Here is a 21,273-nt window from a genome sequence, read left to right as displayed (position 1 = left end):
CACGTTAGTGGGAAGAAATAATTTAAGGGAGAGCTCTGTGAGGTGGGGAAAAAGCTCTGAACATCACCAGAGGGGGAAAGAAGAGACGCATCGATAATGGGATCTTCTGTTGCTGTTTCTCTGCAGTTCCGTGTTTTCTTGTTGTCAGTGCCACTGGTGCATGTTTTTTAGTTCAACTCTGGCTTCCTGGCCTTCAAAATTCAATGTGTTAAAATTCTCCTACTCGAGAGCGATGGCTACAGATGGAGCAGAAGATTTCTGGTAGCATATTACTCTGTGTAGGCTCAGGCTGGGGAGTTTATGGGTGCGTGAGCCTCACGTGAGAGGTGGATAATTTACAGTGGTGTGCTACGGGTTGTGACAAAGCTTGTGACAAACATCAGTCGCATGTTTGGTCTTAAAAAATGTATTTCAAGGAATGTTTCGGTTTGGAAGCCTTTTATGTTGTACATAGTTTAAAAATGTGCCTGTATAAATGCAGGTGCCGTAGGTTTGTTACGGGAGGTAAGTTTGAATAAATGTGCTCTCTATTTATAGCGGATGGTGATAATGGTCTGTGGTTTCTGTAAGAGTTCTCTGCGCTGTCTAGGGCAGGTCTCCAGGAAAATCGTAGTTGTACAGATGAACTATTTTTTAATTTAGACACCAAAACTGCTGGTCGTGATTGTCTCACAGAACTTGAAACAGTCTTTTAGGGATCTTGAATCCAGGACATTGAGTTCCTTGAAAGTAAAAAGTTATGCTTTATTCTACGGGAAGCTGGTGGGCGGGAATGGAGAGCAGATCTTGTACGTAGACGGTGTTACCAAGGCCTTATTCTTTGCCAGCTGAATTGTCTTAGTCTCTCAGGGGTTCAGTTATGTGTGGTATTCAGAAGTGTTCAGAACAGCTGCTGGCTGTGAAGACAACCAAGGTAGGATATATCCCTACTGGCTGTTGAGAGCTAGTGATAGATGCCCTCCACATCCAGTACACGTTCTATCCAAGATCCAGATTGTTAAGTTGTTACTTCTGATAAAGGATGTTGAAGCTTGCTTTTGGCTGGTTTCCTCATGAATGCACTTGGGAATTTGCGGTTTGCCATTGGACGACCGTAAAGAAACCACTGCACTCAGATGGCTTTGTCCAATTTATTACAAGCTGAAGAGAGGGAGGGGGAAGGAAAATTTCTTCCCTAATTTAGGCATTAGCTTTTCCAGTCTTGAGTGGCACCAGTTGCTTGCGACTTTCACAAGCCCAGGAAGTCAAATTGATCCCATTGTCGGTTAAAACTTTCAAGATGGTCAAGAACTTTTGGAGGAATTAATATGCTTACTGAGAATGAGGCGTTGTGATTTCAGGTGGCAGTAGATCATGTGTGAGAACTTTCTGCAGAAAACTTTCTGATCTTTCTGAACTTTCTGGCTTTTTCTGCAGAATAGATTATAATTATTTGTATTTGTTACTCTGTTTTGATTCAGCTTCTGAACCATTAGGATGTTTATCATCCCCCAAATTGCTGCTCGAGGAGAGACTTGCTGTTTTTCTCTTGATCTATAACACAGTCTTAGCATATGGTTGGAAAAGAATTACTGTGTTTTCATTATGTGTTAGTTTTTATTGCGAGGGGACACTATCTTTATTGCCACTGCCTACTCAGGAGAACTAGCACTGATGGACTTGTGAGCAGCTCCACAGCTCTGCAGCTTTGCCAGAGCTGGATTTGGATGATGTAAAACCTTAGAGGGTTAAAAAGGCAAAAACCAGAGAAAATGTGAGTGGAAGTATGAACTTAAATGGCTAAAATGAGGAATTGGAATCCATGAGAGACTTCAGTTCTTTTTCTTACTGCATTAACACTTTGACTCTAGAGACTTTAGATTTATACTTGAATGCCTGTTACAGATTTATACACTGGGTCAAAAGCTAAACAAGCTAATGATAGCTACAGCGTATATTTGAACCCATAGCAGGATGTACATCAGAGGAATCTTCAGTTTATAAATGGGTGTTTCTTGGAAAAGGAATGCGGTTTTCTAGGTTTAGCCCTGAAGAAATCAAGATAGTAGAAAAGTCACTTGTGGGGACTCACTCTTGGAGGCCTTGCAGATCTCCTGAAGGATATCCACGGTTCATACATGAGAGTTCAAACGCAAGTCCAGTGTAGAAATCATAGAATGGTTTGGGTTGGAAGGGACCTTAAAGATCATCTAGTCCTGCCCTGGGCAGGGACACCTCCCACCGGACCAGGCTGCTCAAAGTCCCGTCCAGCCTGGCCTTGAACACCTCCAGGGATGGGGCAGCCACAGCTTCTCTGGGCAACCTGTTCCAGTGTCTCACCACCCTCACAGGAAAGAATTTCTTCCTAATATCTGATCTAAAGCTACCAATTTAAAACCGTTACCCCCATCCTATCACTACACAATAATCCATATATTACACACACACGCTCCTTGATCCATGTCCTTCAGTGAGTAACTTGTGACATTTCTTCTCTTGGGAGAAGGGACTTCCCTAATTTCATTCCAGGCGACTTCGGGAGGAGAAGCAACTTACTTTCTCAAAGTTGTTGTCATGTCTCTCGCTTGCTTTGCGACACCTCTCCACACTAACCTTTAGATTTTGATAAAATGGTTGTGCTGAAGCGCGTTGTCCCTTGCCTGCTACAGGCAGGTTTCAGAAGAATATTTTTCCTTTTGAGCACAGAGAACAATAGAGAGAGCAGAGCCAGATTTTAATTTTTAACTTATGTAACCATACAGTGCCGTGTTCTCAATTTAAACTGGCTATTTTGAAAAGCAGCTCTATTTACACAGCCTTCAGACTCCTACAGTGTATCTCACTTCTGCTGCTGAGAATTGGACTCACCGGGGAGTGGCTGCAAATCATGTAATGTGAGACCCTGCCACAAGAAGAAAAATCCTCAGCGGGGTTCCTGTTAGTACAATTTTTGTTTCCCCAGAGTAACACCAACTCGCTCATGACTTGAAATTCATTGCTGCTTCTACAGGGGAAAAAAATACATCTCTCAAAGCATGTTAGTACACGTCTAAACAGCACTGATGCTGTGTTTGCTAGAAAAGACACCCCAGCTGAAGAATTAAATTGCGATGGCATTGAAATGGAAATTTGCCAGTCTTGGGAGAGGGTGTTATCTGTGTAAGCAGTTTGCCTGAAACTGGTCCTTTGAGAACCTGTGGCTCGTCAATGCTTGGAAGGAGATAGAAATTTTGCTTTCAAGCTGCAGCTGTAACAGCATCCAGAATTCTGAAACTCTGCTGTAAAAAGAGAAAACAAACAAATCTCTCTTTGTGGGAAGCTCCTGAATGAAAATGAATCTGTTCTGTGAGAAGTGAAGTGTAAAGACGTGTTTAATTTTAAATTGTACCAAATATATCCACTGGGAAGCAAGAAGAGAATTGATGGAGGGGTTGATTTGGGGGGAATTTTTTCCCAGGACTGACACTCCGTCCCACCCCCTGATAGAGAGGGGATGTGGCACACTAGTCTGGTAGCTTTAACATACACTGATTAAATTTGTGGGCTTTCATGCTCTCTTCGTAAGAGGGCTTTGGATATCGGCATCTCCAGGAAGGAGAATAGAAATATCTTAATTATTTTTGAGGAAGCTGGAGGGGAGACAAAGCCTTACTGCACTTAAAGCTTAATACAGGTAACTACAGGAGACAGTCTCTGTCCAGGGCGTATGCAGGTGGAGGGCTGAGATGGCTGCAGAACAAATATCAAACACGTGGGTGTCTGTTCGGTCTTCTACGTAAGGAGTCTTACTCGTGGAATGAGGTTTTTGCTCATTTATATCCTGTGATGTTTGGATCTCAGTCACACAGGCAGTATTGTAAGAAATTCATGAAGTTCTCATTCTGCACTTTCTCCTGGGTTGTTCTTTGATCATATGGGTATTTCCACCCCAAAAAAATAAAATTGATGAAGGTTAATCAAGATTTTACTTGTACATAGTGCATAGCATATAGAAGCCGAAGGAACAACTTCCATCCCCAAAAACAGTGCTCCACAATTGCGAATGGCCTCGCTGCTGCTGGCCCTTACAGCTCGCTGGAACTGAAGATTCGCGTCCAGCTCTGTAGTCCTCAACACAAGAAGGACGTGGACCTGTTGGAACGGGTCCAGCGGAGGGCCACGAAGATGATCAGGGGGCTGGAGCACCTCTGCTGTGAGGACAGGCTGAGAGAGTTGGGGTTGTTCAGCCTGGAGAAGAGAAGGCTCCGGGGAGACCTTAGAGCCCCTTCCAGTCTCTAAAGGGGCTACAGGAAAGATGGGGAGGGACTCTGGATCAGGGAGTGTAATGATAGGACGAGGGGTGAAGATTTCAAACTGAAGGAGTGTAGATTTAGATTGGATATCAGGAAGAAATTCTTGACTGTGAGGGTGGTGAGACACTGGCCCAGGTTGCCCAGAGAAGCTATGGCTGCCCCGTCCCTGGAGGTGTCCAAGGCCAGGCTGGATGGGGCTTTGAGCAGCCTGGTCTGGTGGGAGGTGTCCCTGCCCATGGCAGGGGGTTGGAACTGGGTGATCTTTAAGGTCCCTTCTAACCTGAACCATTCTGTGCGACTCTGTGTGTGATTTGGCCCGTTACCCTGCAGTCTGGCACACGTGCTGCCATACTCGCACTGATGCCCAGCATGCAGTATTTGTGCACACAGAAAATCAGCCCATAAGGAGCAAATTACTCCGTTAGGGCCACAGTACGGTATGTTACTCTTCCAGCCCTGACTTCTTGCGTGTAGAATTAATTTAACAGCAAATAAATTAATTCATTGCGTTAAAATCATTTTTAAAGGCCCCCTGAGGATGCTTTCGTTTGTGAGTTTTGACACAAGTTTGGAACTGCCAAAAACTATCCTGGGAGCTGGGGGTGTTCAGCCTGGAGAGAAGGAGGCTGAGAGAAGACTTTCTCGCTCTCTACAACTACCTGAAAGGAGGGTGTAAAGAGGTGGGGGTTGGTCTCTTCTCCCAGGTAACAGGTGACAGGACAAGAGGAAACAGCCTCAAGTTGCACCAGGGGAGGTTTAGATTGGATATTAGGAAAATTTTTTACACTGAAAGGGTTATTAAGCATTGGAACAGGCTGCCCAGGGAAGTGGTTGAGGCACCATCCCTGGAGGTATTTAAAAGATGGGTGGACATAGTGCTTAGAGATATGGTTTAGTGATGGTTTTTGTCAGAGTTAGGTTGATGGTTGGACTGGATGATCTGAAAGGTCCCTTCCAACCTAGGCAATTCTATGATTCTATGATGTTTTTATTATTTTTTCTTAATTCGTTCTAGGAGAGAGTCTACCTTCTGTATTTTAATATGGCGTTTAACACAAAAGGAGAATCTTGTGTAACCACAGATAGGAAACCAATGGTGGTGGTCATGCCATGAGGGCGCCTTGGGAACTGGCAGCTAGTTAGTTTGCTTTGAGAAGTTGTGGGAAAGAAACTGTGTCATTCTGTGCCTTTTCAGGGTGACCTTTTAAGTTCAGCAGTATAGTGAAATGAGTGATTTTTATGCTGTAACTTTTGGCGCCGTCGCTAACTTTCTCTGAACATTTTGCAGAACACTTTTCTTCTTTAGGGCCTGTTTAATTACCCGCTTCCTCATTTATATTTGGTTTCCAGTTTGAACCTTTCATTTGTGGCTGTACTGATAATGTGGCATTGTTTTTAATCGTATAAAATAAAGATATATACGTGCATGCTTTTTAGTAACTCCTCAGCAGAGAGAGCAGGGTTGCGCTAAGAAATTTATAGTCCTCTCCTATGGTAGGTTAAGAAGAAATAGCTCGCATAGTTTCCTTATCATGTTTGGTTTTGTTTTTTTCTGAAATTCCCACATAGTTGTGGTTTTGTCCTATTTTGACGCTGAGAACTGCAATTCAAATGTAATTGATGTGAGCTGTTGCTAAAATAAGATTTTAATTTTTAGCCTGAGAAAATCCCACCAAGACATTACAATTTGGCATGTCCTGAGAATGCCAAGACTTACATGTTCTTTTATTAGTGAGTGACCAGAAATACTGGAAATAAAGTAGATTATGTTCCAGTTTGTCAACATGCGCATCCTGTCTGAAAAGTCCTCTTGATGTTTCCAAAGATTTCAGACAGTAAACTGTTTATTAGGAAAAACTCCATTTACTTTTGAAGGATTTTGATTTTATGCAAGATTTTAACAACATATAGTTCCTCCCTTAAATACGTATCTGTAATGAATATAACGGTAAGTAGAAGAGGCTTTGCTTAAACTCACATTTTAGTTTAGTACAGTTGGTGCTTTCACAAAAAAAATTCAGAGCACTGCGGTTTGTGTGCTTGAGAAGTCCCACCAGAATGTGGGTGTGAAACACATTTGACGACAGTTTGTCATCAGTCGGTCACTGCTCAGCTTCAAGGCTTGAAAAACACATTCACGAGTGACAACTTCTTCAGATAAAGCTGGAATCCTAAATCTCCGGTTTCCTAAAGGCTTCATTTTCTGAAACAGTCTTACGCTGCACGAGAGTGTTAAGCAGGGCCGTTGTAGATACACACTCTTACTAGCCGCCTTCACCTTGGGGGCCTCACAACTTCACGTCTTGAGGGTTCTTCCCCCTCCAGCCCATCTCCCTGCTGTACATGGACTCTCAAGACAGTCGTTCCCCAACAAGTGCCACAAATGTTCTCCAGAAACGCACACAGAGCAACTCGGCACCCACCACCCTGTTTCCAGTCCCTTTAGCTGCCTCTCGGAAAGGATTCGTCACCCTGAAAGGAGGTCGTAGCGAGGTGGGGGTCGGTCTCTTCTCCCAGGTAACAGGCAATAGGACAAGAGGAAACGGCCTCAAGTTGCGCTAGGGGAGGTTTAGACTGGATATTAGGAAAAAAATTGACACTGAAAGGGTTATCAAACATTGGAACAGGCTGCCCAGGGCAGTGGTGGAATCGCCATCCCTGGAGGGGTTTAAAAGACGGGTAGACGTGGTGCTGAGGGACATGGTTTAATGGTGGACTTGGCGGTGTTAGGTCGATGGTGAGACTCGAGTCCTCTGGAGGATTGTCCCATCCTGGCACTGGGTAGAATTGGGCATTTCGAGAGTTCAGATGCTGAAAGGGAGGAGGACCTTGTTAGTAAGACAAGGATGGGAGGAGATGGATATGATATCTGTTAATTTTTTTCTTATAATACTAAAAAAAAAAATGTTATTTAGACTGGTGTGTATTTTTGTGCTTCTGAATCTTTTAAACTGCTCAATATTTCGTTATCTTTGGAGTCTGGTTTAGGGTGCATTTCTGGAGTAGTAAATTGTTAAAAGCACAAAGAGCACTAAAGACCCCTATGATAAAATAGTCTGTGGCTATTTCCAAAGACTTTGGGCACTTCCCCGGCTAGAAATGACGGTGAAACGAAGGCAAATTGTGAACATCAGTGTAACAGAAATGTAGTTAGTCATATGCTTAGATAAACAAGGATAGCGATTTGCTTTAGCTTAAAAATATGATGAGAATACAACTTACTTTAGCTATCTAAGGAAGTATTTAACATACCCATATCAAATGAGACTTTAATCAGAAAAAATTCCTTCATCATAAGGAAATAAACTAGAAATTCATCAGTGGTAGCTTTCATCATCAGATTTGTCACGCATTCCCAGAGAAACATTGGGAAATGGCTTGCTTGTGTCTGCTTCGGTTCTTCGTGTTTAAGATGGGGTTAAATATTTCCCTGTCTCGGATGATTTGTCTATTTTTAATCTGCAAGTTCTTTCAGGCAGCGACTGTCTCTGGCTCTGCCTCACTCAGTCTAGAAAAACTGAATGAAAATCCAAAGTGTAAACCCTTCGGACAGACCACCAGCACAACTGGAGTATTTTTAATGATAAAAAGATCGATGTTAGTGTATCTTTGCAAGTGCCGTCTGCCCTGCTGGGTTTTTAGGGCAAGTTGGAATTATTCCTTAGTGCTTTTAGAAAGAAAGAAGGAAAGGGATCTGGAGTAGCTTTGAACAAGAAGCAAATATATTTGTCCCCCAAAACTGACCCTGAAAGAACATGGCGTCAGTTTAGTTACAGTCAGGATTCACACGCCTACATTTGTCTAAATAAAATATTTGCATTCTCATGCTGTCTGTGGCCATTTTATGTGTATATATAGAACCAGAGAGATGAAGGAAGTATATTTACACTGATGTGGATATGCATTTTATCCCTTTTCATTAACTCCTCATCCAGCCTTGTTGGAGAGTGAATTGAAGAGTCAGATAAATCCTCTTCGGTTTCTGTGCCAGAATTAGTGCAGGAGAAAAGCTTGAATGTGTGTCTTCAGATCAGTGTTAACCTTTGTTTCACATCCACTCTTCCTTTGTCTTTCCATTGTAATTAATTAATGTCTTTCCTTGTAATTAATGTTGTCCTCAAAGAATAAATATAACATACCTGGATTTGCTGGGGAGATGAGAAAAATGACTTTCTGTGTGAAAAAAATTGGTGTGGTCTTTTTAAAACAACCGAGCCCCGGGTTCCTATATCTTGCTTAAAACATATAAAATAGAAATTAGGAGAACAATGCATCTGGATGTCTTTATTAGCTTTCTGTAGCCAAATGCCGTGTTTAAAGAGCTCCAGTAATTGGCCCCATTTGCAGGCTTGGAGAGGGAGCCAAGTACATATAAGCAGTCGTCAGGCAGGAAGCGGGAATTAATGCGCGGCGTTTCTCATTCCAGGCTTGAAATTTTGCTGTCGGGAAGCAAACAGATTTTTTTTAAAAAAAAAAGAAAGCAACTTTTGCTGCCATTGAGAAAATCAAAATGCAGGTTTTCCAATGTTGTGTTAGGGAAATGGTACTATCAATATTTAAAACGAGCATTTTTCCACGTGCGCCAAGAAGGGGGGGTGAGGAGCAGCTGAGAAGAGGCGGCTGCCAGGAGTTTCAGTAGCTGCAGTTGCAGCAGCGCGTAGTCGCGGCAGCGGGGGGAGGGGGTGTTGTATAGACTGGAATGTGAAATGACATCTGTATTTGTCAGTGTAAATTTTTTAACAGTATTTTCCTGCCTTTAAAATGATTTTAAGCCTAGGTCGCGTGAACCGGTAAGCGGAGGACGGAATGACATTTGGGATTTTTGTTTCAGAAACCCGACGTGCGGCTCTCCAGAAGCAGCATCGACCGTGAGGACGGAGGTCTCCAGGGCCCAGTAAGTGGAGGGGGGGCGTATCTTCTCATCTCCCACCTCTTTCTCTGCTTTGCTGGTAGAACGTGTTGTACCCTGCTTTGAGTACAGGCGATGATTTAAAGCTTTTGCTAAATGTTTCCACTATTATTACATGGTTCTACAACTTTCCAAGAGGCTCAGCTTCTGTGGGAACAGCAGCCCTGGCAAAATTGTTCATGCAGCGGTTCAGGGGACTGGGGGGTTGTTGGGGTTTTTCCCCCCTTGAAGCTGCTGTTGAAACAAATACTAAAATGTTTCCACAAATACGTCGCAAGGATTTTGAAATGTTCATGTGCTGTATAGTTGGGCCTTTTATTTAAAAATGTGGATAGTTTTCTGCAAGTTCTGTCAACAGGAAGCAGGATTAAAATAACTTTTGCAGTTGTTTAAATATCTGAAGGGTTTTCTTACAAGGAATGTAAATGTTACTGTTGTATTACCCAGAAATCTGGTTGGGGTAAGTGATCCGCTATGAAACAAATGGAATAAACCCCATAGCCGTTCATTTATTGCCAGACAACAGCTGCAGCTGTGGTATTCTTTCTTACCCGCTTAACTCCTGTCTGTTTAACTAAAAAAAGGCTCTCCAATTGTTTAATTGCCATTGGAATCTCTGAATCATCCTGATCGAAGGGAGGGGTCGGGCCAGGGACTGTTAATGGTAGAAACCTGACATTTCATCTACTGTTTGTCCCCAGGGACCACCTTTAAAATATTTGATTTAATATTTTAAATGCACTTCCTAGGGGATGCAATTGTAAACTAACAAGTTTGGCTTCAGTATTTCTTCACTACCTAAGAATTTAGTGACTCTTCCTGCATTTGCAGCCAAAGTACAATCATGAATGAGTATATTAATGACACACTGCAGCATGGGCTCTGGAGACACTCATGTCTGGAAGCTGCTAAGATTTTTTCCATGAAATCAGAGAAGACGATTAGTTACGGTTATGTCTTTGCTATTGTTGCATCTTTATATAAGAGCGAGTAAAGTACCGCTGCATTTTGTGCTACTCGTGAAGATGCTTTGAGATAACCTGGCGCTTTTGAAGTCGTGTCAGAGGTTTGATTCAGGTGACTGTCGGTGGCAGTGGGTTTAAAGCACAGCTCCTTGCAGCCAGCTGGTTTCTCTGTGCTTGATTTCAGCGCGACTGCCTGGGATTAGAATAAAAAATACAACCCCCAGATCTCAAACTGCTTGTAGGGGAAGTCCTGTCATCCCAGACGAGGTAGTACAATTTCACACCCCATTTGAAAGAGTGTGAAGAAAACACTTAGCGATCATTGACAAAATGAGTTTTTAAAGAGACTCTAATTCGTGATAACTACATTTCTAGGTCCAGAGTTTGATTTTGTGTTTTTATAGCTCTTAATACATTCAGAACATAACTCTGACTGACTTTGTTTGCCGTGGGAAATGTCTGATGCTTCTGTGAGTCAGTCTCAGTTTCTCACCGAGAGGATGAGAAACAGGCAGCAGTCATTTCTAGGAGAGCTACGATAAAATAACTGTCCAGCGTAACACAGAGATTTGTGTGACAGTGGTGGGGGCAGAATGCAGTTCACTGAGGTGTCATTCCCACAAAGTGACCTTTTATTTGAGTAGTGGCTGTGATAGTTGGAGCGGGAGCAGAAAGCACGGCAGCTCTGATTCCTGCTCACAGCAGCAGCATCTCGCAGTTCGGGGATGCTGGGAGGGAGAAGGAGTAATACACGACCCTCCTCTTGGATGTGGTGGTACAAATGAAAAGTTATCACCCCCTTTTTAGTGGTTCCTAACTGATGAGCACGCGGCTGCATAACTTTGTGCACATTCTTTTGACGTACCCTTTTAATACACAATTTTCTGGAAGTCAAAATGCAAGAATTGTTCTATTGGAATTTTCCTCTCCTTCTCTACCTCCCCTTTCTTTTCCCTCACGCTTACAAGATTTGAAATAGTTGGTTATTAGCACAGATCTAAGTTAATGACATGAGTGATGGTCCTGGTAGAAAGCAGATGTTTTTTCTAACTGGAGAGGGCAGCTGTATGACAGTGAGATGATCAGCCTGTGGGTTTCAGATGTTTGTGGTGACAGCAGAAGAGTTTCAGGGCTTTGGATCTTTGATTCCACTCATGGTTTCTGAAAGTGAAATTTGATTTTTTTCAAGTCTGTAGTTACAGACTTGGAGTAGGCAGGGTGAATATCCTCCTTTACTTCTAGCCGTCACGTTTCTGCTCTAAAGTGTTAAGTTGATAGAATATCATCTACAAAAGTTAGAACTTCAGATTTCTCCCTGTTCAATACATTTTTATGTGACTTTACTTTCTGGAAGTTGTGCTTCTTGACACAGTTTTCCATAGCAAACTGGTAGAAATGAGCTTGAAGTATGGGAATTTTCATTTCATACAGTTAAAATTTGAAAAATTTTTGAGCAGCTGAAAGCAGGCCTCATGAAGTGCTGGGCAACATTAGCCATTGTCAGATCTGGCTGTGATTTTAAAACCATAACACGAATGTCGAAAAATGCCAGGCTGAAACTTTGAATAAATGCTGAACTATGATCATGAGTGTCCTTTGAGTTTGCTTCAGAAATTTCCTGGACCTGTTTGTGTCCGCTGTGTGATATTCCCAGTTGACATCTGGGAAGTTGATCTAGAGATCAAAGGCAGTTGATCTGGAGATACCCCTTAATTCAGGTGGGTGGTCAATAGTAGACTCCCACAACAACATCCACTTTATTTGCTTTCCCTTCATCCTTACCCGGAGACTCAGCTGCAAGCACCGTACATCCAACCCCTCCCTTACACACAGTGTCTCCCCCGCCTCGCCTGCCCTGCCGGTCCCTCCTGGAGAGCCCAGAACCGTCCATCTCGGTCACAGGACTCATCCCACCAGGTTTCGCTTACGCCAGTGATGTTGTAGCTCTGGAACTGGGACAAAGCTTGTAGCTCCTCTTGCACATCATTCCTCAAACTTTGGTGTGCCACCTCCAGGCTTATCTCTAGCGAGCCTGATTTTATCCCTTCCCTCCTTCAAATCTAGTTTAAAGCACCTTTGATGAGCCCTGCTAACTCCTGCACAAAGATCATTTTCCCCTTTTGAGAAAGGTGCACCCCGTCTGTCACCAGCAGGACTGGTGGTGTGTGGACTGACCCATGATAAAAAAACCCAAAATTCTGCTGGTGACACCACTCATGGAGCCAGTTATTGATCAGCTGGTCTTCTTGTTTCTTCCCTCATCATTCCCTGCCACAAGGATAGAGGAGAACACTCGTTGTGCTCCTAATGCCTTAACCAGTTGTCCCAAGGCCCTGAAGTCTCTCTTGATCGCCCTCAGACTTCTTGTCGTGGCTTCATCACTGCCTACTTAAAAAGGCAATAACAGATAGTAATCCAAGGCCATACCAGGGTAGGGTGTTTTCGCATCACATCTTTAACCTGGGCATCTTTAACCCGAGGAGGCAGCAGACTTCGCTCCCTAAGAAGTGGGTCAGTTGGCATATTGGGCCTTCTGTTCCCTGCAGAAGAGAGTCTCCTATGACAATGATCTGTCTTTTTTCCGTTGTGGTTTTGACGCAGGACATAGGTTGGCTTAAGCTTGGCGACGCCTCCAACCTAGGTGGATCATCATCCTCGTCATTGTTCGGTTCCACTTGCACAGCCTCATACCTCGTAGCCTCCAGGGCACCAGGAAGGTGGAGTCTTCATGGAGAAGACACACCTGCTGCACCGGGCAGGAACTTGTCGCCATTGCCCCCTATCCCTCAAGTCACTGCGTTCTGTTGGGTGGGGAGGGGACAGGGAATCCTCCGTATCATGTGTCCTGTCTGCCTGACAGATCTGTCACAGGGATGGCAGTGTCAGTTCCGGTAGTCTGTCTCCTTCTCAGACTCCTTGATACTCCTCAACCTTCTGACCTCCTCCCGGAGCTCTGTCACCGAGCAGAGGAGTTCCTCTCCCTGGGCACACCTCCCCCAGGTTGCTCACTGCCGCCGTCCCGTACTGGCGTGAGAGCAGGGCACAGCCTGACACCTGGGTGGCAGCATGTTCCCATCGGAGCCGTGTCTGCAAAGCTGCCTGAGTTGTGGTGGATGCAGAGTTTAGAGAGGACGTGGCCTTCTGCTGGGTGGACACCATCGCTCCCTGGTCAAGCTGGCAAAGTTAGAAGACTCTTCCGTGTAAACTGCCCCACCACACACTGGCCACTAGCACTCCCCGGGGGGGAGTTTCTGTATTGCTGTGGGGGCTTGGCCACCATTGCTCCTGGTCCTGCCCAGGCCTCAGCTGCTGTGGCATGAGCTGGGGGCTCCTGGTGGGTGTCTCAGCTCCCTTGAGGCTCCCCTGGTTCAGGAACCCCCTGTGCACCGCGCTAGAGCCCTCCACTGCCAATCGTGCTGTCATTGGAGCTGCTCGCCTCGGCGACTGAGGTTGGCATGAAGGTTTTATAAATATAATTGCCAAGGAAAGTCACTTCAGTCTATTATAAATACTTCCAGATGAATAAGCAAATTGACCTTGACTTTGCAACAAAACCAAAGAGGAAACCAGGTTAGAAATGGCTTTCCGTTGTGGAAACCAGCAGTGCAGAAATACTTCAGTCTTCCGATTCTCGCACTGCCGTTTCTTCTTCACCGCCGTGACTTCTACAGTTTGATCTCTGAATACAGACTAAAAATGGCTGTGAATGTACCTCCGCATTGGATTATTAATGAAGGATAAACTGTAATGCAGAGGCCAGGGCTGCTGTGAGCGATACAAAACAAATGAAAATTCTTTTCTCACTGCATAAATGATACAGCTGTCGTTAGGAGCTTAGCTAGTGATGGTGAATAGGGATGGGGTTTTGACTGTTGGGAATGTGCTGAGAACTGGCTCCTCTCAGCGTTTGAGATTGTGCTGATGAACATTGTGAACTCTGTAATAACTAGTTTAAATGTACATTTTATTTTACAGGCTGGCAACCAGCACATATATCAGCCTGTGGGTAAACCAGGTAAGCAGTAAATTCATATACTGTCATCTTGAATCCTTGGTTACAAGTTTTCTAGCAACGGTAGTGAACAGATTTACGCCAGTAGTTTCATACGAGGCGTGGCTTCGATTCCAGGTAACTCCACGTAGGTGTTTCGGTGCGCTGTGTGTTTGAATTCCCCGTGCAGTCCCCAGAGACGCAGTCAGCAAAGCCGAGAAAGTGTTTCATCAGCAGGCGGGAAGTGTCTAGAGGAAGCTGAGTCACTGTGTAGGACTTCACCGTGTGCGCGGTTCAGACATGTAAAGCAAAAGTAGACACCTAAATTTAGGTTTCTCAATCTCCAAGTGAATCACACCCATGATTTCTGCCGTGAAGAAATCCGATTTGCCCAGACACAACGCAGCATGTGTGGCACTCGGCTGTGGCACGAAGGGTGAGTCCCTCCCAGGCCTGGGGTAGGTGCACTGAGATGAGGAGCAGTTGCCCCACGAAGGGATTTTCGATGGATCTTACTAAAACAGCCACGTTCTCATAATCGCAGGAAAACTTGATGAATTCCACAGGCTTTTCTGTCCACATTTCTTCAGTAGAAATACAGATTAAAGCGTAGCTCCTACAAACAATGGATGTACCGTCAGACGCGTAAAGATGTGCAGCTCCTCTGCTCGTACAGTAAAGCAGTTATAGCCTTTGTAGTGTCGACAGACCAAAATTATGCGGGTACATCTGGTATGTTGGTCCTCTAAAATGCAGATTGTTTTGTTAACCAGATCACGCGGCTCCGCCAAAGAAACCTCCCCGCCCTGGAGCCCCCAGCCATTTGGGCAGCCTCGCAAGCCTGAACAGCCCCGTGGACAGCTACAACGAAGGCGTGAAGGTACGCTGCTCGGTGTCACATGAAACACACTTCAGAAAACTAAACATTACCACTCTGAGGGAGTTTCCTGATCCTGAAGTAGAGACCATGGAAAGCTAAAGCGACTACGCTGCCCAAATAAGTGTTATCACGGGGCAAACATGGGCTGGCAGCTCTCCAGGGCCGTGGGGAGTTAACTGGTAGGCTTGTATCCTCCATTGCTGTGATTCAGCACATTCCTCCCCTAGAACCTTTCCCAGGTGAATCACAGAATGACATAGGTTGGAAGGGACCTCTGGAGATCATCTAGTCCAACCCCCTGCCAGAGCAGGGTCACCCAGAGCAGGTTGCACAGGAACGCGTCCAGGCGGGTTTGGAATGTCTCCGGAGAAAGAGACTCCACCACCTCTCTGGGCAGCCTGTGCCGGGGCTCTGCCACCCTCAAAGGAAAGAAGTTCCTCCTCATGTTTAGGTGGAACTTCCTATGCTCAAGTTTGTGCCTGTTACCCCTTGTCCTGTTGCTGGGCACCACTGAAAAGAGCCTGGCCCCATCCTCCTGACACCCACCCTTTAAGTATCTATAAGCGTTGATAAGGTCCCCCCTCAGTCGTCTTTTTTTCCAGACTGAAAAGACCCAAATCCCTCAGCCTTTCTCCATAAGAGAGGTGTTCCAGTCCCCTCATCATCTTGGTGGCCGTTTGCTGCACCCTCTCCAGCAGTTCCCTGTCCTTCTTGAACCGGGGAGCCCAGAACGGGACACAGCACTCCAGATGCGGCCTCACCAGGGCAGAGTAGAGGGGGAGGATGACCTCCCTCGATCTCCTTGCCACACTCTTCTTGATGCAGCCCAGCTTATTTCTAGTTTGAAGAGCACGTGGGATCTCCCGTACAGGGCTCAGCAGCTTTGTTAAGCAGGGAGCAGCACACCCAGGGTTCCTGGTTACTCAGGTAGAACCAAAGTCTCCTGTCCTCGGTCCCAGAGAGGTGAGACACCTCTGAACTGCGGTGCTCCGAAAAGCTCTTGCTGCAGCACCAAGGCTCCTAAAACCCTTGCAGCTCTGGAGAACATGGGAAGAGGGAAATGGGCTGTCTCACCTGGGATTGAGATCCTTTATAATGTGTTGTTTCATCTCCAGTAAATAGGCAATAAAGCCAAAACTGAAACTTTATAGTTTTCTAGCAGAGAGATGCTGCGGGGGGCTGTGAAGCACAGCGTCCTGTCCCCTGTGGCGCTTGGTGTCGATGGAAGTGCTCTTTACTATGTTGGTAACTGTTAAAATCGTGCCCCTCGGTGTTCCCTGCCTTTGGGACTCCGTTACCTTTCCGATCTTCGGGAAAGAGAAACCTCTCAGAGACCTCTGGGGCTCCTGAGGGGCACCAGTGGAGCCGTTTCTGGTGCAAGCAGTTTCCAGTGGCTCGATGTAATTGTAGCTGGGAATTCTGTCAGTAATACTCCACCAGAAATGCAGGAGAAATGCAGGAGCTCTGTACACATGGCCGTTGCGTGATTTCACAACCTTTGCAGCTGGACACATTCGCCTCCACAGAGACGCTCGGTCTGACAGCAGTGTTACTGACCAGAGCCTTGCAGCAGGATCGCTCCTGCTGCTGCCCCCGTTCTCTCAGCTGCTGCCATCGGTAGCACCCGAGGAGGTGAGGTATTTGTGCTCCCGCTGGTTCCCGAGAGGGGAAAGATGGGTGCTGCGTTAGAGAAGGAGGATGGGTGCTGCGTTAGAGAAGGAGGATGGGTGCTGCGTTAGAGAAGAAGGATGGGTGCTGCGTTAGAGAAGGAGGATGGGTGCAGCGTTGGAGAAGGAGGATGGGTGCAGCGTTGGAGGATGGGTGCAGCGTTAGAGAAGGAGGATGGGTGCTGCGTTAGAGAAGGATGGGTGCAGCGTTAGAGAAGGATGATGGGCGCTGCATTAGAGAAGGATGGGTGCAGCGTTAGAGAAGGAGGATGGGTGCTGCGTTAGAGAAGGAGGATGGGTGCAGCGTTAGAGAAGGAGGGTGGGTGCTGCGTTAGAGAAGGAGGATGGGTGCTGCGTTAGAGAAGGATGGGTGCTGCGTTAAAGAAGGAGGATGGGTGCAGCGTTAGAGAAGGAGGATGGGTGCTGCGTTAGAGAAGGATGGGTGCAGCGTTAGAGAAGGATGATGGGCGCTGCATTAGAGAAGGATGGGTGCAGCGTTAGAGAAGGAGGATGGGTGCAGCGTTAGAGAAGGAGGATGGGTGCAGCGTTAGAGAAGGAGGGTGGGTGCTGCGTTAGAGAAGGAGGATGGGTGCTGCGTTAGAGAAGGATGGGTGCTGCGTTAAAGAAGGAGGATGGGTGCAGCGTTAGAGAAGGAGGATGGGTGCAGCGTTAGAGAAGGAGGATGGGTGCTGCGTTAGAGAAGAAGGATGGGTGCTGCGTTAGAGAAGGATGGGTGCAGCGTTAGAGAAGGATCATGGGCGCTGCATTAGAGAAGGATGGGTGCAGCGTTAGAGAAGGAGGATGGGTGCAGCGTTAGAGAAGGAGGATGGGTGCTGCGTTAGAGAAGGAGGATGGGTGCTGCGTTAGAGAAGGAGGATGGGTGCAGCGTTAGAGAAGGAGGATGGGCTTTGCGCTGGAGCCCAGGCTGCTGCAAACAGGCCGGGCCGTCCCTGCCGTGTTACACCAGCTGGCCGTGGTAGTACAGCTCCTCAGGGCAGGAGAACCTCCCGCTGATCTAGGCCCTGCCGAGCCCGTAGTAAAGAAGGGGAATCCATGTTGTGGTAGCCCCCGGCTATTGTGGTGAGTGACACTTACTTCAGGTGGTTTAAGAAAATGCAGGAAAAGTGCAGTTAATCTGACTATGAAATTCAGTACTTGCCATCCAAGCAGTATTTAGCACAAATCGATCTCAGCTGCTGCCTGCCCGTCTCAGTCTTGCTCTCTGGTGCTGAGATTATCAGAATATTTAAGAATCACTGGAAATGGACAGCCGTGACGAATTTGAGCAGGATTATTTATTATACACTGATGCCAGTGCTTTTCAAGCTGCCAAGCCTCAGAAAACGTCAAAAAGCAGTAACAGATGTGTTACTAAACTTGGCTTCTCTAAAATTTCCTTTCTAAATGCCGATACTGGAACATGAAAAAAAAATTCTGAAATACATCCTTTTGACAACAAACAAACCTGAGCAGCCAAAGTCACGGGTAATAACAAGTGAAGAAGATTCGCGTACTAACCAGCTTCTCCAGTAGAAAAGGGCTGATGTTGTTTTTTCTGTCAAGAGTTTCTTGAAATTGGATTATTTTGTGCCCCTTCAAGAAAACAGCCCGTTCGTTTCTGATAGCGTGTAACTTTAAGTGTGCGGTCCTAAACTGAAGATGCTTCTAGGGTTCACTTCAGACTCCCTTCTCTCCACGGCCATTTCAGACTCCCATTTCAGTCTCCCTTTTCTGCAGAACACAAATTAAGAGGATTTGAACTGCTTGTCCGCCGGAGCCTCAAGGGCCGGCCCGCACCAGGAAATACGTGGGTTTCTGTTAATTGCTGAGGCAAATTCAGGCAGTCCATGCAAAGGAACTCCTGACCGGATAGGACGAGGGGCAGCGCTTTAAACTAGAGCAGGGTGGGTTTAGATGAGACATTAGGAAGAAGTTCTTTACAATGAGGGTGGTGAGACACTGGAACAGGTTGCCCAGAGGAGTGGTGGAGGCCCCATCCCTGGAGACATTCAAGGCCAGGCTTGATGAGGCTCTGAGCAGCCTGGTCTAGTTGAAGATGTCCCTGCTGACTGCAGGGGGGTTGGACTGGGTGGCCTTTAAAGGTCCCTTCCAACCCAACACATCCTATGATTCTCTGACTTCACAGTCCGTAGAGCAGTAGTGTGTGGGTATAAACAACAGAAAAATGGAGTGTTAAGAAACGCAGGTGTCTGTACTCTTGAAACATGAGGGCCTGGCTGTAGGAGCCGAGTAGGGTATAAGCCATCTGGGATGGGTTCTTGGTAGTTCTCAGCCACGACTGTGGTTAGCCACCGCGGACAGGAGTTGCAGTTAGATGACCGTATATTTCCTATCACGACTTTTCGAAAGAAAAAAAAAAAAAGTTTTGAACAATGAACGCAACATTTTCTTGCGTGAAGGGACCGGGGTTGCGGAGGACGTTGTTCCCCAGCGTTGCAGAGGCCCCTCTCCTCCACGTACCCCCCTGCTGCTCGCCCGACTGGCTTGCTCCTGTCAAGCTTTGCATGATCTCTCTTCCCCATGTGTTTAGTAAAAAGCGAGCATGGGTGCATGGCAAACACTTCCACTGCTCCGCGGGTGCACAGCAGGCTGTCGGCACACGCCGCCTCCGTAACGAACGGACCAAGAGCTAACACGAATGACTGCCGGTACTGTCGAGGATGCCTTTTTGTTGCAGGCTTTTTAACTGGTCTCTTATTGCTACACATGGTTTGGGTTTGGTTTGTGTTTGGTTTTGTTTTTTTTTCCTGCTGAGTTTTATTAATATTGTTTTTCTTTTTTTCCCTTCTTTTGGTAAATTTCTTTAACCTTCCCCCACATTCTGCTCAACCATAGCCATGGAGGGTAAGCAGTGCGTGAGCGTGTGTGTACGTGCCCTGTGCCAAAATGTCTTTGCATGTGACTTTGCCAATCACTGTTTAACTTCTCGATTGCTGAAACCAATGAGAATCGCAGCCTTTCTCTGATGATGGAGGCAATTCCAATGGTCTTTCTCCCAAGGGAGTTTCTGATCAATGCACAAGACTGAATCTCCGTAATAGTTGTCAGTCCCCACTTGGTGAAATGCAACACAATGGAATCACCGTGCACCAAATCCTGCGCTCCTTCCTTAGGCAAAGTTTCATCCAAGTAGTTTATAGTTTCAGCAGAGGAAGATCTCGGCCGCTTCCAGCAACACGTGTCTGCTGTAAGAACCAGCAGCGACCCAGTGTGGTGGGCTGAAATGCCACGAGCCAGCTCAGAGCAGCGGGGTGGTCGGCCCACTGGGTGACCAGTAGGAAATAAGCCATTTTTTAACCTTCTGCTCCCACTGCGTGGGTGCTTGGGCATCCCGTGGCAGTGAAGAGCTGCGGGGAACTGGGACGCTTGTAGTTTCGCAGCTCAGGAGCAGGGATGCCGAGGACCTTACAGAGGAAGTTTTCCAAGTTTTGTTTCTTTTCTAACCCAGGATTATTTTGGTCTGTGTTGGATTTAACTCCAGACAGATCTGACAGGAGAAAAACTTTGCATGAGTGAGGACTACAGGATTTTTAACCTATTGGGTTTTTTCTGGTCTGTTGGAAACAAACTGTATGAAAACATTTGGTGTTTCCCACCTGTACTGGTGACACCATTTTTGTTAATCTGCTGTGAATTCTCAGGAGCAAAACAATTATCCTCTCTTTACGACATTCGTGTGCGAAGTATGTAGTCTGACGTTGTTTTGGAGCAAAAACCCAACTTTCTCGAGCGAGGGATCTGAGACCTGTGTCCTTAGCAGTGGAACTTGTCCCTCAGCAGTGAAGCACTTAGACGTGTCGAGCACTCTCTACCCCTCATCCCTCAAATTAGTTTCTTCTCTGTTGCGGGAGTCACGCTGGAAGCTCTTCAGGGAAATCCTGGCAAAAACTCCCCCGTGGCATTTCACAGCGCAGGTTCAGTCAGAAGAACTAAAGGAAACTTCTTTCAGATCCGGAGCGATCGTGCTGAGGGGGACAGGGGACCCAGGGGGCCGGGTGGGGGCCGTTGCGGACGTGAGACCTTCCCGGCGGTCTGCGGAGGCTGGGAAGATGCTGAGCCCCATCTGCTGGGGACAGGAGGTTAAACCACCCCTCTCTGCTTCCAGATTCAGCCGCAGGAGATCAGCCCTCCTCCTACGGCCAACCTGGATCGCTCCAACGACAAAGTCTACGAGAACGTAACGGGGCTGGTGAAAGCGGTGATAGAAATGTCCAGTAAAATCCAGCCAGCCCCGCCGGAGGAGTACGTGCCCATGGTAAAGGTACGGAGGCGATTCCTAACATCGGCGTAAGCATCGGCTCTCTTCCTCAATGAGGTCTTCAAGCAACGCAGGAGAAACCTTTGGGAAAGTTGGGAGTAGAAAAGCTTTTTGCGTTTTTGGGGGGTAACCTGCAGTCAGGGTGCTGGGCCGTTGGGTGCTGCTACCAGTAGTGCGGGGACGGTGCTTTTATTCCCCAGTTTGCCAGTGCTTGCCCAGGGGCAGCGAGTTGCGAGCCATCTTCTCTACATTTCATTTCTTAAAAATAACTTTTTTTTAAAGGCATTTTGTTTTGATGGTGAAACATGGAA

The 21,273-nt window shown here is 46.4% G+C and overlaps 1 protein-coding gene across 17 annotated transcripts in view; it reads left to right on the top strand.

Moving 5' to 3' along the window:
- The window catches only part of PTK2 (protein tyrosine kinase 2), a 222,193-nt gene that overhangs the window by 198,942 nt on the left and 1,978 nt on the right, over positions 1-21,273 (top strand). For 9 of the 17 annotated variants that reach the window (XM_074577925.1, XM_074577918.1, XM_074577926.1 and 6 more), the window contains 4 exons: positions 9,103-9,165; positions 14,121-14,160; positions 14,910-15,016; positions 20,810-20,965. In XM_074577925.1, coding sequence (XP_074434026.1) covers positions 9,103-9,165; positions 14,121-14,160; positions 14,910-15,016; positions 20,810-20,965 — 366 coding nt within the window. Of the gene's footprint in view, positions 1-9,102; positions 9,166-14,120; positions 14,161-14,909; positions 15,029-20,809; positions 20,966-21,273 lie in introns of all 17 variants that reach the window. The other 8 variants (XM_074577923.1, XM_074577920.1, XM_074577921.1 and 5 more) reach the window with 1 other exon arrangement.

Source organism: Larus michahellis, chromosome 2, assembly GCF_964199755.1.
Source record: "Larus michahellis chromosome 2, bLarMic1.1, whole genome shotgun sequence".
NCBI classification, from domain to species: Eukaryota; Metazoa; Chordata; class Aves; order Charadriiformes; family Laridae; genus Larus; species Larus michahellis.
The sequence above is the reverse complement of the archived record's forward strand: the minus strand, read 5'-3'. Positions and strand labels throughout refer to the sequence as shown.